This window comes from Entelurus aequoreus, linkage group LG04, assembly GCF_033978785.1.
Source record: "Entelurus aequoreus isolate RoL-2023_Sb linkage group LG04, RoL_Eaeq_v1.1, whole genome shotgun sequence".
Taxonomy (NCBI): Eukaryota; Metazoa; Chordata; class Actinopteri; order Syngnathiformes; family Syngnathidae; genus Entelurus; species Entelurus aequoreus.
The window spans coordinates 52,921,482-52,940,330 of NC_084734.1; the positions used below are offsets into that span (position 1 = coordinate 52,921,482).

General features: G+C 38.9%; 1 protein-coding gene across 2 annotated transcripts in view; it reads left to right on the forward strand.

Annotated features, from left to right (window-relative positions):
* Positions 1 to 17,180, forward strand: part of LOC133648824 (gamma-aminobutyric acid receptor subunit alpha-6-like) — a 38,737-nt gene extending 21,557 nt beyond the window's left edge. For both annotated transcript variants that reach the window (XM_062045288.1, XM_062045289.1), the window contains 2 exons: positions 2,593 to 2,849; positions 16,201 to 17,180. In XM_062045288.1, the coding sequence (XP_061901272.1) occupies positions 2,593 to 2,849; positions 16,201 to 16,743 (800 nt within the window). In that variant the 3' untranslated portion in view covers positions 16,744 to 17,180. The remainder of the gene's footprint in view (positions 1 to 2,592; positions 2,850 to 16,200) is intronic.
* The last annotated feature ends 1,669 nt before the right edge of the window (positions 17,181 to 18,849 follow it).

An 18,849-nucleotide genomic window follows, 5' to 3' on the forward strand; every position in this document is an offset into this window, starting at 1 on the left:
TGCCGTATAAATCATCGTAACAAACTGTCGTAACACGAAAAGCTACAACACAAAACGCAGTAACACAAAACGCTGTAACACATTACAACATAGAAACCTGTAACAAAATGCAGCAACACATAACACGAAAAGCTGTTACACAAAACGCAACAACATAAAATGCTGTAACACAACATAAAAACCTCTAACACAAAACATCGTAACATGAAACATCGTAGCACAAAATAACCGCCGGTATTTGACAATACTGTCATGGAAAGGTTTAACACTGCAAAACGCAGTTCCTTATGTTGATAATAGCTACTATAAAAAGGTAACATTCTCCATTGGCGGCCTACAGCTACATTGCACCTACGGTATCACTGTATTTCTGTTGCCTTTGAATGACAGGCAATTATAGAAGGGGCACGTCCGGACATGGGGGATGCATTACGTTGTGGAAGGACTCTATGGCAGGCACTGAAGGTTCTAAATTGCCAATGTGAAGGAATTTTTTTATTTTTTTATTTACCTAAATTTAATTAAATACATTGAGGGTGAGTGGTGCACTGTGAGCATATATAAAGTGTGTTCTATTTTTGTACACACTCGTCCTTGTAAACTCTCTTGCATACCCTCTTGTCTGTTTTTTCATGGCACAGTGACAGCGACAATGTGACATTCTATCTAATTCATTACATTGTGTCCTTAAGCGCTGTCATGCACGCACACCTTTGTTTAGCTCAAGTGTGTGACTTTATGCGCTACACTGCAGGATAAATGTATAGACAGATTTGAAATTGAACCTGAACAGTGAGTTACACAATACAGTTGCTTTTGAAAACACAATAATGATGATAAATTAATTTTAAAAAGCTAAGTGCCATAGTCTTGGTTTTGTGCCGTTCAACTGGAGTGTTGTATGCAGCAAACAACTCAAGAAAAATACTAATATGGCTTAAAAACTAGCTGTATCCCGATGCAACTTTTTTACTTCCAATTCGATACTGATATCGGAGCCTTGAGCATTGGCTGATACAGACACAATACGATATCAGTACACATTTTATTTTGTAGTGTGCAATGTTAGAAAAGGTTTGATCAAGTGAAATTACTCAAACAAACCATGTTAACCATCTGGAATGGGCTGAAAAGCTGTGGAAGTGGAGTGGTAGTAGTTTTTTTGCCGACACCAAGTGGCTATAAAGTAATTCATTGAGTTAAGCTCATAACGCAGTAAGTTGAATGATGCGGACATGTTAGTTACTGGATACTTTTGAATACGCTTCAGCCTTGGATACATTGTATGTGTAAGTAATATGTAACTATAATGATTTGATACTTGTTTGTATTGACAAATTTGCTATTTTAGACTGCAAAATTGTTCAAATAAAGACACTTGAGACGAATGTTGAGCTTGAGCTCCAGGGAGCCTATAGACAAGAGACCTCTTGGGCAATAGTTGTCATAAAAATGTGGTCATGTGACAGTGCTGCACCTCAGAAGTTATGTAATCATGTACATTAGATTTAATGAGGTGAATGATGTAGATAGTGTATTCAGTAAATTAAATATACACATGAGTGCAAGACAACATCAACTGTTCTGGTAAAGACCGTGTGAATGATTTCAGTCAATTTTTAACTGGCAATAACATGAAGGTAATAATTTAGGATGGTTTCCTATGGTACTTATTTGTCAACACAGTGTGGTGCGCTCTAATGTATCGCTGAGGGCATGATTTACTAAAAGTTTGCGTGTACAAAAACATGTGCAAAATTGATAGCGCACGCAAAACTGATCTACTAAACTTGTGTACAGAGGATTGCGTCTCCCAAGTGAGCAAAATTAGTGAGCGCAATCGATTTAGCATGTCTGTCTTCATGAATATACAGAATATATGCTGATTATCAGAAAGCTCACAATACTTGGAGGAGAAGATACTAGCATAAATATTCTGTACGTGCAATGTGATTTATCAATGCTAAAACCGTTGTTCGGCACTATTTTGTGTCTTCATTTCGTATGTCTGACATTTGCGTGCAAACTGCCACAGCTGTGAGAAAGGAGATTGCGGTGCAAACCCAGATGGACAGACAATCCTTTGTCTTACGTGTGTGTGTCAACATATTTGAACTGTTATTAATTAAATAATAGACATGTCGTCTATTCAGCAATATAATTTTATAATATGATGGATGACTTAAGGAGCTGACGTATATTGCAGAAAGATGTTACAAATAATAAAAGTGTGCTATTTTTTCAACAACATTACACACAGGTTGGAGAGCATAATAACATAAATGTGCAGTAAATGCATGTTTCCATGGTGAACCCGCTTAGTACACGCAAAATCCTCATTTAAATAGGGCGGTCTGCACCACTTTTGCAGTTGTTTTTAATTATACACTCAGTCTTAGTTGCTCCCACACCTGCTAATACTATATTCTATTTTTTACTTTGCACATGCTATTTTGCACGTGTTTTTTGATCTTAGTAAATCAGGCCCTTAGGGTTCAGTTCCTTTTATTCCCGGTGTAAACCGAAACCAACATCTATCAGTATTTCTCTCACTTGTGCATTTACCATCTGTCATTTTGTTTAACCCTGAAGGCATCACCACGGTGCTGACCATGACAACGCTCAGCATCAGCGCTCGCCACTCCCTGCCCAAGGTGTCGTACGCCACTGCAATGGATTGGTTCATCGCAGTATGCTTTGCCTTTGTCTTCTCCGCCCTCATCGAGTTTGCTGCCGTCAACTATTTCACCAACGCGCAGATGGAGCGAGCCAAAAAGAAGCCGGCCAAATGTCCCCCGGTGCCCCAAACCACGCCAGTCAAGGCCAAGGACACAGAAGAAGTGCTGCAGGTGAGTGTTGTGTCTGTCAGAGATAAGCACGGCTGATCATGTGATAGCACTTTGCTTGAAGCAGCGCTTACACAGCAGATCTCATGCATCATGAGCTTAGTGCAGGACCTTCATTGACCTGGAGGTGGCGTGACAGTCAGAACCACAGAGGCACTTTTTTTACCCATCAGATTGACCTGAAAAAGGTTTGCCGTCTTCAATACACGTCCATGTACAGTAAATCATGAGGGGTACGTTCCAAAACCCCTGTAAGTAGTGAAAAAAAAAATGGTATAATCCCTGAAAATGCCTGTTTTTGACGCGCCTAACTCTGCCTCACATACTAATTCAATATTTTTTTTAAATGATCAAAAGTATAGTTACCCACCACTAGGGATGGGAATGGATAATATTTTTTACAATTTGGTTCCTTATCAGTTCTCTTGTCCATTCTTATTTGGAAAAAAGAGAACAAAAGGGTGAATTAACTTTAACTTTGTTTAGTTTCGAGCTAACATGACCTTACAAAGCCAACAGTGAGGTCATGAGAGGTACGTACATAGCATAGAAAAAATATAAAGAAAATAAATATGTTTTTGATAATAAATATAATAAATAAATATTATTTTGTAAAATTTTACAAAATAAAACATATATGGAAATTGCACAAGAATGTAACATTTGGTGACATTGTTGTTGTTTTTTACAATCTTTATCATCTCCCTAAAACATATACAGGTGAAATATAAAAAATAATAGAATATCGTGCAAAGTTTTGTTTAGATTTACAGTACAAAGTGAACATATTATATGACACAGGCTCAAAACATGCAAACTTTTACATACAGCCTTTTTGTTTTAATATAATGTTGATGATTATGGCTTAAAGCTTATGAAAACCTTGAAAATAAAATTTCTTAAAATTTGGAGTCTTCAAATACTGTAAGATACGATCATCATTATTGTGTCAAATAAAGGCTTGGCTTATCTCACTTTGCATGAATTTATATCACATATTAATTTCCCATTTGAAGTTGAATTGCTGACATGAATAGACTTTTACACGATTATGGAGTGAAATTACTGCCAAAACTCCAAAAATGTTTCACAAACTCCAAAATGTTTCACAAACTTAAAAGAAAAAACGTTTCGGAAACTAAAAAAAAGTTTCACAAACTCAAAAAAAAAAGTTTCACAACCACACTAAAAGATTTGCAGGTAGAAAAACAAATTTCTTCAAGTTAATACTTTTGGCACATTTTTTCTACTTTTTCTCCCACGTGCGCAATTTTTTGTTGCTCGCTTGAAGAAACCGTAGGTCGCAGTCTCCAACGACAGTGGGTGCTGCTGATTTAATTTAAGGCCGACATAGCCAGTGGTTTGCGACACTCCCATCAATAAGAAATAACAGAAGAAGAAGACAATTATTTGTCTAATGGAACGCCCACAGTGGTTTCGACAATGGCAGTAAAGCCATTTTCAGCGCAAATAATATGATCTAATCAATAAATGAATGCAAACAAAGGGTGGCGTAAAAAAAAGAACATGTATGTAGATCATAGATGAATTGTTATTTTAGTAATCACTAAGCAAAAATAGTTCGAATAAACTATGGATTGGGTTGCCTAATTGTTAAAATGATGTACAGATATAGTAGATTGTATTGTACTGATATTTAAGAACATCCAAGTATAATTTGTTTCAAAATGAAAATAATTTTATATTTTGTAAACATCACATTATGGGATCATCAAATGCTTTTAATGCAGGGTTTGCACCTGGAAAAAATGTCAGTCTCTTGCCCAAATCTCACATGTATTTTACTTTGTTAATGGTGTCATTACACCTCAACCACGATTATAATTTAGTATTTTTCATAGATAATGTCATTGCATCTCAACTATGATCATATTTGTGTATTTTCTATTGATGGTGTCATTACACCCCGACCATGGTTCTAATTGTGTATTTTTTGCACCACACTGAACCTACTAATACGCTAAATCATATATTTTGTTACTTTCACTTTACTTAATGCCCTATGAATGTTTTACATTTCACATCCTGGCTCCAATGATTCAAACTTATTTGCTAATTCAACTTTCAAACAACTAATCTAGTGTGCAGTAAACATTTCACTATCTGCCATTGTCAACTTTTCCTTGATCTATCAAACTAGCTAATTAGCTGCCAATTGCAGGTCCAGAAGTATTTATTTTTCATGTGCGTTATTGACCAAATACTATAACAGTGTTTTTAAGATCCATTTTCATGATGAATATAATGTTCCTCAGTACGAATGTATGAATATATGGTGTAATGTGTCCATTACAATCTCCCATTACTGCTTTATTTGTAAACATACTTTGGAGTCATGAAGAGGATCCTCAGTTTGAATTTTTGTTAAGAACTGTTGCATTGGAGCCCTCTCTAGTTTGGAGGCTACTCTTGAATAGGGTTGCAAAGGGGTGGAAAGTTTCCGGTAAATTTACCACGGGAAGTTAAGCTCGGGAAGTTTGGAAATATTGACCATTTTTTGATTATTCAAAGTTGGACACCGTCCATGGGAATTAATGGGAATATATGGGAATTAATGGGGAATTACAATAATTATATATTATTGGGCACTCGTCTATAAGCTGCTACATCTTTGTGGCATTTTTGACGTAGCTATTTGCACAGTATTTGCAAATGTACACAGCCTTTCCGCCTACATTGGTTGGGGTGAAATGTCTCCACACATCAGATGGTGTACTTGGCATTATTCTGTTTGTATTTAATTATTCTTGTAAAACACTAATGCAATGCCACACACAGATATAAATAGTCAGCTAAACAATTGGAGTAGTCTTTCAAAATATTTTTCTGATGGACAAATGAATAGAAATAGGCTAGATGAATAAATGATCACTCAATCAGCATGCTAAATCAAACTATAACCTACATTCTTGTATGACAACAGAATGGCTAGCAGAACAGAAAGCAGAGGAAACTACACATTTTGATTTAGTATTTGCTAGTTGAACTTTACAGATCACAAAAAAGGTAAATTCGGATCGCTAACGTTGTTAGTATAAATGAATGGGATTTAACATAGAGAAAATTAGCATCACGGCTAACGGAGAAATATTTTCGGTTCATTATCAAAGTCAAAGTCAAAGTCAGCTTTATTGTCAAACAACTGTTTGTACAGGACATACAGGTGGACGAAATTACGTTCCTCTCACAACCACGGTGTCTATAAATATAAAGTGTAAAAGAAGAATAAAAAAGACAACAATTTAAACAGTCGCATGAGGGGGGGGGGGAAATATACAGGGGAAGAAGATATTACCAGAATATCTATAATATCTATCTATTGTATATACAGTATTGCAACGTAAGTATTCATTCATTATGAGACTGTGGTGGTACATAAACCTAGCTAGCTAGAGATATTGGCCCCAAAATCATTTAACAAGTACAGGAACAGCTAGCTAGCTTGAGTGGAAGCCTGCTGGAATAGTCTACAGTCATACAGTAACAAGCAATTACACCTCTATTAAATTTAAATACCATATATCAAATATATTTACCCCAGTAATATCATCAACACTTACCTGACTGGATGAAGTACTTGGCCTCAAATACTAGTGTGGCCTCAATAGCCCCGCTGAAGTGTGTAGCATGCTGGGAATTATCTGTGCATGTGATGGAAGAATGCGCTGCACATGTGATGGAGGAATGCACTGTGCAGGGTTGAAATTCTACTGAATTTGCATGCAATTAGGTTGTTTTAGCTAATAATCATGCTGCAAGATCTAGCATGATGCATTCAATGTTTATTCCCATATATTCCCGTTAATTCCCACGGAAAGTTTCCAACTTTGAATATTCCCGGAATTTTGTAACCCTACTCTTGAATGAAGTTGGTAAGATACTCGAATCATGTGTCAACTTTTCATAAACCTGTTACCCTAATCTTAAAGTTGTTAACAGTCATGAAAAAGAGAAAACACTTATATAGACCGCGTGCGAGTGTGTGCGTGTATGCAGGTGTGTGTGTGTGTGTGCATGTGTGTGAAAAATATGCTGTGTAGTAAAACAACAAACAATACAAGCTCAAAATGTATTTTTATTAAAAAATCAAAGCCTATTTAAAAATCCTTTAAAGCCTTTTTAATTAATTAATTGTCCTCAAACTGTTTTAGTCTTTCTTGGTCTTCTTCAATCAGGTTCTTGGTGGGCCGGTGGGGCAAAGAGTTGTTTCTCACTGTTTCAACAATAAAGTAAAATAAATTTTTATTACATAAAATAAGATTGTATGTTTTTCTAAGGTTACAAAGTAGCTCACATCCAGTCATACTCTGGTCCTGGTTTGTATATTTTCTTGGCTTTCTCGAGGGAAACAAAGTGTACAGCTTGGACTGTTGCCTGCGTCATTAAAAGATAACAACACACTCCTACTATTATATGAAAAATACAAAGTAAATACAAGTAAACGTATGTCATGTTGCAGGTGATGAGAGTTATTTGACATGAGAAAATAAAACAATTGTTCTGCATATGGAGCATTGCTTCAAGCGTGACATATGTAAAACATGATGTTCTTCATAAATACAAAGGGCAGTAAAATCTCACCTCTAGCAGAAGCACATCCATCACTTAGGCCACCTGATCTGCAAACCTCCTGACTGTCGTGTATTTTTAATAACCAAAGAATAGAAGGACAACAATTGGTCAACTTGGTTATCATCGTCAAAGAAGAGGACGACCCGGTCCTCCTTGCTTTTCCAAGGAGATTGATTTTTGTCCAGTGAGGACATCCTGCAAAAATAGTATAGCAGGTTGTGTGTCAAGGTAGTTACTGCAAGAACACATGGTTCACTATCATTTATCTTGTGTTTAAAAATGTAAATTTGATATTTATTATAAACTCACTTCAACATTTCAGCTTTTATCCTGGGCAAGAAATCTAAAAGCAAGGCACTAGTTAGATTTATTTGGTGTTTAGCTTCTTGAGCCATCTCCTAAAATAGTCACTTTCCTAAATGGATACTTTATAAGCATTTGTGCACAGGCCAATTTTATTTTGTTAATGCAGGCAGGATTGAGCAGCACTTTTATTGTGAAGACAGGAACTTGCCTTTATACATTTGACGGCAAGTATCTCTTTCAAATAAAAAGTGTTTTCTGCCTGTCGATTTTTTTTTTTAATACTTAACTCACACCAGCCGGCAGTTACGCAGTTGTACGGCCAATAAAATCCCCATATTAACAATTCAAGCACAGTGTCACTGTTCAAACGGCGTGTAATGTTACAGTGGTCAAAATATGAACTATACTTGTTAAATAAAACCTCTGACTTGTTTTTAATGAATACTTAGGTTTACTACGTTACTGTATTTTAATGTTGGTCATTGTGGAGGTACTTGGAGAGCCAAATATTTTCTGAGGTGGCACTTGGGGAAAATAGTTTGAGAACTACTGGACTACAACATCGGACTACAATCGACCCACACCCCCTCCAAGATCAACAGGTAGCTTGTAGGGATGATGCTCGAACCCGGTTTTCCCGGTTGTTCGATAAGAAAAGAACCAAGTCCTCTGAGTCAAATCCCTTTTTGAGAACCGGTACCCGTTATCGAGATCACTATAGTAAAGAAAAAGAGTTGGTTCTTTATTCGAATCACTTGGAACGAATCCCGTCCCGACAAGAAATGCCCCGTAGGACATCACAAGAAATGACGTCACGTAGCTCAGTCATTTGTCACGGTGGGGTGCAGCGTGCTGCGGTTCGTTCTCCCGGGACGCAAAACTGACGGCTCCGCACGAAAGCGTGCAGGTAGGAGATGATTTATTTCTCATAAATCATACACATCACAACAGACAGGAACGAAACAAAAGGAAAGCGTGCCGTTCGCACGAGAAGCTAAAGCAAAAACGTACTTAGCACAGGAATACTAGAAGCTAAGGTAACTTTAGCACAGGAATCATGAGCTCGAAAACCAGAATGCCAACGTAACTGTTGCAAATGCAAACAATGAAGCCACGACGAGTGACCGGAAAAGGCAGGCTTAAATAGAGTCTCTGATGAGCAACAGGTGCGCGTACAAGGCAGGTGAAAATCATAAGTAACCATGGTGACTAAAACAAACCCCCGAAGTGCACAAAACAACTAAGGAAGTCCAAAACTAACAGAACATAACTAAACAAAACATGATCCGACAAATATATAGAATCATTTGCTGACCTTTTTATAATAAAATATCTGTGAAGTAGTATATACAACAGTTTTGTAATATGTAATTAATTAATTCAGTCATTATTAATATACTGAGATGAAGAATATCTTATTTTCAATAAGGTTGAAAGTATTTCTTATAATTCTTCTTCTTTGTACTTTGTAAGCACTATTAATTTGAACAACCTCTTAAACTGGATCATATCAGTACAATGTTTAACTTCTTTACTTAATCCATTCCATCATTTAATTCCACATCATTTTAGCTGTTTGCAATTTTACCAAATCATCAAACTTTAATATTTTTGACTTAATAAATAAAGTGTTTGTATGTTCTCTATATCCAACATTATGTATCAGTCTAATTGATCTTTTTTTGTAACACGGTTAACGGATGTAGCGCACATTTGTAGTTATTTCCCCACATTTCTGCACAATAACTCAGATATGGTAATACTATAGTAGCGAGCAGTAGAGAATGTGAAGTGATTTGTTAAACCAAATATTGTGTTTTTTTCCATATACAACAACCTATCTGGACTCGATAAGAGAATCGATAAGGAATCGGTTCGATAATAGGATTCAATAATAGGCTCGAACTCGATAATTTCTTATCAAACATCATCCCTAGTAGCTCGCGATCGACATAATGGGCACCCTTGATTTGAAGTGTGGGTGTTATGGTGTAAGCGTCATTTGCTACAAAATACATTATTTATATTGTGTTATTGTGATGTGTTGTATAATATGAAGAAATGGGATTTAAAGGTTGGGTATCTAAGTTATATTGTTTAACTAAAAAAAAAAAAATCATATTAGCATCATACAGTATAACGTAACAGTAATAATTTCTGAAAACATTGTACGTCTGCGTGCTGTCTGTGCCTTATAATTAAGTGTTTAGTAAATAAAACCCTGAAAGACAAACTCATTTGTCTTCCTGGCGGTCAACCCATCTAGATCCAACCACAGGATTTAGAGAAAGGAGGGGTGAGCAGAGCCCACAAAGGAGCCTCCTCATTGGCTGACGCAATGTAAAGTGAAGCGTGCATGGCGCAAACTTGTTTTCAGTAAAGTATGGTTGCCAAACACTCACCTGGAAAGATCGCAATACCTGCGGTTGCCTTTACAGCATATACTGCTAAAAAACACAAAAAGAGGAAATCAGAGGAAGAAAAGGAAGACTCCGTATGTCTAAAAAAAAGAAAGATATGCCAAATATTGGTTTGGCGTGTTCAAGATGAAGGGCATTGCGGGCCAGTCTTGTATTAACTTTGGACGTGCAAGTGGCTGTTTTCCTTCTAGACAAGTAATCTAATGTTCCATTTTCCTATATTATGTGTGTTACAGATTGTCACACTAGTGTTGTTCCGTGTATTGTAAGCAGGGACATACTTTGTGCGTTTTGCATTTAGATTTTTGCGAAATATTTGTATAATTTAGCTACACAATGGAAAAGGGGTACAGTTAAATAAGCTCTGCTTCTTCCTACTTCTTTTCGAACGTGCTGAAAAGAGAAACTGGAAATCGTGGTGTATCACGTTGTAATTGTATGCCCATAAACCATATATGGCGATATTACAGTTTAGCAACATAAAAGTGCAGTTCCCCTTTAAGTTCATTCCAAGGAATATACGTATATGTGCAGTATAAGTGACACATTATGTTGTAATTATCACTGTACTTTAATTTGAAGATTTTCAACTTTCGCCTGTATGTGAGCTGAACAGGTAAATGTGTTCTGTGACATCAATAAAAATGTTGATGGTGACAGGAGAGCTACATGGTTGTTCTACTGTGTTAGTTGACACCCAGCCGACTGATCGAGAAACACCCATTCCTGTGCCATTACTTCTGAAGTGGTTGATTAGAACTATGCTTCATAGGCAGGAAGTACGTAACCAGTGGAAATAGCCACTACATACAGTAGTTCAAAAATATTCTCAGGTAGAGAAATAAGTCATTTCATAAGAGGGGAGGTATTACTAATCGCTAATTACCGATCAAAATGTAAATTTTGATTAGAAAACATGATCATGTAGATGTACTCACCTCCGTATTTCACAAGGGACCTCTGGTGGCCCTGCAAGTGAGCTATGAGCCCATCAAGCCTGTCCCTGTATGGGCAATATGGACACTGGAAGATGTCCACATCTATTTTTGGCTCTTGTTGGCTTTGTCCATCCCAAAACCTTGTTGTTTTGTTCTGTACGAGGAAAAATGTGTAAGTTTGGCATTTCAAAATGTTTAACTCCTCAAACAAGCGACAATTAACTGAATTGTCACCCTACACAATCAAGATGAATACATTAAATACTATTTAAACAAATTATTGAGATATTAAAAAGTGCAGGTTTCCACAACTAGAGAGAGAACACTGGCATCCTTTCGAAGACACAACACACTTCACATTCAAACAAAGACTCCTTGTTATTTTGGATTCACCTTGGTTACTTTTTTTTTCTTCATCTGATGAATGCAAATGTATTTATGCATGTCTAATACAATAATAAATGCCATAAATGTCAAATATTGAGCCTCCACAGCCCAACTCTATGCAGTTTAAATATTTATGCTTAATGGTGACAATTTAGACAGAACAAGTTTAAAGTTTGTCTTGAGCCAAACACAACAAACAACAAAACATCACTCTTGGAGAAATAAACACTTCCATAATATTTCCTGTCAGATAGATACAGCCAAAATAAAACCACATCATGAAGTTAATTTACATTGCTTTTAAACTGAGCCTTAAGTCATTTAAAACAACAAATACAGGTTTATAAACAACTTGTTTATAAAATATACATTAATACATGTCTTATATGTAGTTGCTATATAGGTAAGCAATGACCGGTACAAATTTGTAATTCTCACTTACACAAAACATTTTTTGTGTATTGTTTTATTCAGCCGAACACGCAATACATTCAACAACCGAAATAACAACAACCATAATAACAACCATAAGCTGTTAATTAACCATACTGTGTCAAAGTTTGGATTAGCTAAATATAGATTACAGTATTTACATACGCTGCATCAGCCATTTTGAATCACGTTACATTCAAGTGTCCACGCTCGCGTTGTCAGCACACTGTGGGCGTTCCCTCGAGGGCTTTTCATAAAGTGTCTCTTCTTCTTCTGTTATTTTCTTATTGACGGCAGTGTCGCAAATCACAGCAGCACTACCAAAAGTAACGACTTGAAGAAAATTGTTTTTCTACTTGCGAATCCTTTAGTGTTTGTGCAGCATTTTTTTGAGTTTGTAAAACATTTTTGACTTTGTAAAACATTTGTTTGAGTTGTGGAGTTTTGGTAGTAATTTGACGGCATATTACAGGCGCGTTAGTTAGGACCTGTTGTATTTACACCAGATGTCTGCTGCTGCCTGGGATGAGATCGGAGCGGTTAAAATGCGATATTCGTATATAGTTATTGCATGCTGTGTGAGTTCAAATGTTTCAGCATATTGCTCGCATTGCTGAATTTCCCCCAGGGATCAATAAAGTACTTTCTATTCTATTCTATTCTATTCTATGTCACTTTTGATGAAATGGCAACCTTGCAATTATTGCAAGTAGCGCAGTTACGATCTTTTCTTGTAAAATATAGCCAAACTTTGGAGCGCTACTTCCGCCCGGGCGCCATGTTTCTGACTTCTCTATGCACATTGCGTAATGCTATCATTCCCAGTCCGCACTGGTTACTTTTATAGGTTCAGAATGAATTCCATCTGTACTACCATGTACCGATTCAAATAAAATAAGCTGTATCATATTTCGATACCTTTGTTGCACGTGACGTCACGTCCAGTGGCCCTCTCATCAACCGGCTAAAACACTTCACAGGCGAATTCATAACAAACTGCCTCAAAGTAGAGAACATACAAATCCTTTATGTATTGAATCAAAAATACTGAAATTTAACAATATAGTAAATTAGCAAACAGATAAAATTATGACAACAGCTTTCCCAGCTGCTTCTCGCGCAAGTAAACCAACCAGTTTATCATCATCATCATCATCGGCGGTCACTTGAAACGAGTATGACGATCCTCCTGGTAGGGGGGTGTCCCTTTATGGAGGATGCCTGTGCGTGACTTTGTTTATAAAGGGTGAGTATACGTGTATATATATATAAGTGTGTGTGTGTGTGTGCCATACATACCAACCCTCCCGATTTTCCCGGGAGACTCCCGAATTTCAGTGCCCCTCCCGATAATATCCCTTACCAACCATTCTCCCGAATCTCTCCCAATTTCCACCCGGACAACAATATTGAGGGCGTGCCTTAAAGGCACTGCCTTTAGCGTCCTCTACAACCTGTCGCCACGTCCGCTTTTTCTCCATACAAACAGCGAGCCGACCAAGTCACATGATTTATGTGGCTTTTACACATACATAAGTGAATGCAAGCATACTTGATGAACAGCCATACAGGTCACACTGAGGGTAGCCGTATAAACAACTTTAACACTGTTACAAATATGCGCCACACTGTGAACGCACACCAAACAACAATGACAAACACATTTCGGGAGAACATCCGCACCGTAACACAACATAAACACAACAGAACAAATACCCAGAACCCTTTGCATCACTAACTCTTCCGGGACGCTACAATATACACCCCCGCTACCACCAAACCCCGCCCCTCCCAAACCCCGCCGCCCCCCTATCTCCCGAATTCGGAGGTCTCAAGGTTGGCAAGTAAGGTGTGTGCATATATGTATATATATATATATATATATATATATATATATATATATATATATATATATATATATATAAAATGGATGGATATATATTACCGTAGTCAGACCATTGTGGTCTGATAACATACTTCTATTTAACGTACTTCTATTTCTGAATTACTGTCAGAAGTGAGTGTGATCAAAGAGTTGGGCTGAAGTTATTTCAATAAGATATTCAAAGCTTTGTTCACATTGGAAATATTCAAGTGCATATTCTTCTTGCGAAGATCTTAAATGAGCAGTGACAGGACCCAGCAATGCATATGTCATTTTTTCACTGACTACTTTAAGTTGCCCCCGCCGGTCCAAATCCCACTATGGCATAATCACGCCTGAATGCTGTATAGTGACAACAGCACTTCAGTGGATTAGCAGGTTGCCAAGGCAACACAGCCTGAGTGCATCTGTATAGGTCTCAGAGATGCTGTGCCGCCAGGGAAATAGTATTTTCCTTCTGCTGACCCCGACTGAAGAATTGACATCAGGGTCAGGGCGTGATGGGTCCACGTGGTCAGCATGACACACCTTCAACAAACACACACCTACTGTGTTACGCATTGGACATAACAATAACATTGAGGCTCTTCTGTTTCCGGGCGAGGGTGAGGGGGTGGATTATTCCTGCAAATGCTTTAGTGGCAGGCAGCATCACACTCGTGCCTGCTTGAAAACATCTACTCCCAAAGGATAAGCTCCTTTGACTCCATACTGCATTTCCCACCATGATGCAGTGCTACCTACTTTCTGTCTTAAGCTGGTGTGAAATGAGTAAAATCCTCCATAAGTGACTCCGATGTCTGCTCGATGATGAAGGCCATCTGTGTGAGGGCCTCTGTAATCACATCAATATGGGAAGGTTTAAGTTGCTCCGGCACGCTATGAAGGACGCACAAACCTTTGTGTAGACAATTTCAAAATAAGATAAAATGGCGACTGCCACTTCAAATTACGGGTGTACTGATACAACTTTTTCACTTCAGATACGATTCCGATATTGGCGACTTGAGTATTGGCCGATACCTATAATAATCCGAAAAGATATCAGCACACGGCAGCATGGTGGAACAGGGGTTAGTGCATGTGCCTCACAATACAAAGGTCCTGAGTAGTCCTGAGTTTAATCCCTGGCTCGGGATCTTTCTGTGTGGAGTTTGCATGTTCTCCCCGTGACTGTGTGGGTTCCCTCCGGGTACTCCGGCTTCCTCCCACCTCCAAAGACAGAAGGCTAGTTTTCATCTGTAGTCCCCTGTAGTAGGTGGTGACTTGTCCAGAGTGTACCCCGCCTTCCGCCCGAATGCAGCTGAGATAGGCTCCAGCACCCCCCGCGACCCCGTAAGGGACAAGCGGTAGAAAATAGATGGATGGATGGATGGATATATCAGGATAGGTTGATTGGCAACACTAAATTGACCCTAGTGTGTGAATGTGAGTGTGAATGTTGTCTGTCTGTCTGTGTTGGCCCTGCGATGAGGTGGCGACTTGTCCAACTTAAAAAAAGACATGATGTAGCGTCCTCCTTGTAGTGTGTACTGATGTTAAAGACAATATAAACTTCATTACACATGTACTATGTCACTATATCCATCATTAAATGCTTTACAATTCCATGAGTTTTGCAGCGGCACACACACGTCCATGTGCTTTATATAGGTACTTAAACATGCAAAATAGTTTCCTTGGCTCGTTAGTGCGTGCTGATTTTAGAAATAATGTAGACTTCACTGCACATGTCATCACCATGTTGCTGAACATGTTATAATTCTATGAGGGTTGGCTTTCAGCAGCAAAGGCGTGAATTAGCTCTTTAATAATGTTCCCAGGCCTCTGTGTACGTGCAGGCTGGTTTAAAGATAATGTACGTGTCATTGTACGTCTAAAGTAGATCAAAATAAACACAATATGAGGTGTAATGCTGCACCAAGTCAGCTATTGCTGCTTTTTTCAGGCTTCTGATTGGACAAAATGTGCATGGCAGCAGGTGTATGTGTTTGTGTGTAGACAAAGACAATTTTGAAACTACACTTGTGTGGATGGAGATTGTTTTAACCCCAAATATGTGTTTTTGAAACTCTCCGTGTTTGTGTGGACATGGCCTGAATGTGAATAAATGTTTGGTGGTGGTCGGAGAAATTGGTCGGAGAAATTGGCAGCCATGTTTCCGTCAGTACACCCCAGGGCAGCTGTAGTTTACCACCAGCAACCTGTGAATGTGGATCTGTTTCATATGCTTTGAGTCACTAGAAAAAAGCGCTATATAAATGTAATCTATTATTATTATGATTATCATTATTCATGAATGTAGCTGTAATTTCCACAGACGGACCATAAACATTTATGTGACTCTTCTTCATGTATTTTCTCACATTGCAACATTATATTTGTTTTCACAGCAAAACCCCGACAGCAACGGCAACCTGAGAAAGCGTGTGAACTATATTTCCCACCACGAATCCACCAATCACCAGCGAGCCCAGCCCACAACCAACATTTCAGGAGCGGGAGGAGCCAGGCCGTTGCGACCTTTAACCGGCGGAGCCAACGGTAGCTCGTCCACCATCTCCCGCTCCAGCCCCAAAACCGAGAGCGTGCTCAGCGGGGCCTCGTCCTCTGAAGAGAAAGAGCTGGTGAAAAGCACGCCGCAGGCAGCGGCCTCCGCGCCCGACGTGACAGTGGGGACGCCGTGCGAGCAAAACACCTCCTCCGCTTCCTTGCAGCATCTGCTGGGGCCCAAGCTGGAACGCCTCCAGATGATGGCGGACAAAGCGGAGCCAAAGCAGACGCCGTGCTCACAGCCCACAACTGCTGGCATGGGCGGGACCAGCAAAATTGACAAGTATGCACGGATCCTCTTCCCTGTGTCCTTTGGGGCGTTTAACATGGTCTACTGGGTGGTCTACCTGTCCAAGGACACCATGGTCGCTAAAGGGGGGTAACATCAAGCAGATGCAAAGAATACAAGAAGGAACCTTCGACACGCATGAGGGCAACAATTAGGAAGTACTTGAAGGATGTGTGCTCGTACACATCCTCATTGGCTACAGTGCAGTCGAGATAAAGCATGGCATTTCCTATTTTTATATCACGCATCTGTATATGAGCAAACTGTATACATGTTGTGTAAATACATCTTTTTCAACGTACAGCGGTACCTCAATTTTTGTTCTAAGTTCCAAAAGGGCTGACAAAGACTGAATAGGACGAAAACGAAACCATTTTCCCCATAAGCAGTCATGTAAACCCATTTAAGGCGACAAAACATTGATAGTTTTACATGCAGGAAGCTATATGAAGCACATGTAAATGAAGAATGAAATGTACCTGTATATGTCACATCTTTATCACAGAGATAACGTTGAACGGAGGGAGGAGAGGGAGGAGAGGTGCATGAACGACACCTTTTCGACATCGAGTCATTTTTTAAATTTAAGGAGGGTAGGCATTTTTTGGCCTCATGCTGGATTATTTTGCAGTCGTACTCAATAAAAAAGTACAGAGAATGTCTGAACTTCGTGTTACGCAGTGCATTTCAACGTATCAACAAGTCCTGTCGAGTTGATGAACCGGTTCCCACACTTCCTTGTGGTCTACATTATACAGTCACTATCAAAAGTTTACATACACTTGTAAAGAACATAATATCATGGCTGTCTTGAGTTTCCAATCATTTCTACAACTCTTATTTTTTTGTGATTGGAGCACATACTTGTTTGTCACAAAAACATTCATGGAGTTTGGTTCTTTTATGAATGCATTATGGGTCTACTGAAAATGTGACCAAATCTGCTGGGTCAAAAGTATACATACAGCAATGTTAATATTTGGTTACATGTCCCTTGGCAAGTTTCACTGCAATAATGTGCTTTTGGTAGCCATCCACAAGCTTCTGGCAAGCTTCTGGTTGAATTTTTGACCACTCCTCTTGACAAAATTGTTGCAGTTAAGCTAAATTTGTTGGTTTTCTGACATGGACTTGTTTCTTCAACATTGTCCACACATTTAAGTCAGGACTTTGGGAAGGCCATTTTAAAACCTTAATTCTCGCCTGATTTAGCCATTCCTTTACCACTTTTGACGGGTGCTTGGGGTCATTGTCCTGTTGGAACGCCCAACTGTGCCCAAGACCTAACCTCCGGGCTGATGATTTTAGGTTGTCCTGAAGAATTTGGAAGTAATCCTCCTTTTTCATTGTCCCATTTAAAGCACCAGTTCCATTGGCAGCAAAACAGGCCCAGAGCATAATAGTGCCACCACCATGCTTGACGGTGGGGATGGTGTTCCTGGGATTAAAGGCCTCACCTTTTCTCCTCCGAACATATTGCTGGGTATTGTGGCCAAACAGCTCAATTTTTGTTTCATCTGATATCACATGGACGAAGATAAGACTTTCTGGATGAAAGTTCTGTGGTCAGATGAAACAAAAAAATGAGCTGTTTTGCCACAATACCCAGCAATATGTTAGGAGGAGAAAAGTTGAGGCCGTCAATCCCAGGAACACCATTCCTACCGTCAAGCATGGTGGTGGTAGCTCGTCCACCATCTCCCGCTCCAGCCAACCGTCAAGCATGGTGGTGGTAGTATTATGCTCTGGGCCTGTTTTAATGCCAATGGAACTGGTGCTTTACAGAGAGTATATGGGACAATGAAAAAGGAGGATTACCTCCAAATTCTTCAGGACAACCTAAAATCATCAGCCCGGAGGTTGGGTCTTGGGCACAGTTGGGTGTTCCAACAGGACAATGACCCCAAACACACGTCAAAAGTGGTAAAGGAATGGCTATATCAGGCTAGAATTAAGGTTTTAGAATGGCCTTCCCAAAGTCCTGACTTAAACGTGTGGACAATGCTGTAGAAACAAGGACCATGTCAGAAAACCAATAAATTCAGCTGAACTGCACCAATTTTGTCAAGAGGAGTGGTCAAAAATTCAACCAGAAGCTTGTGGATGGCTACCAAAAGCGCCTTATTGCAGTGAAACTTGCCAAGGGACATGTAACCAAATATTAACATTGATGTATGTATACTTTTGACCCAGCAGATTT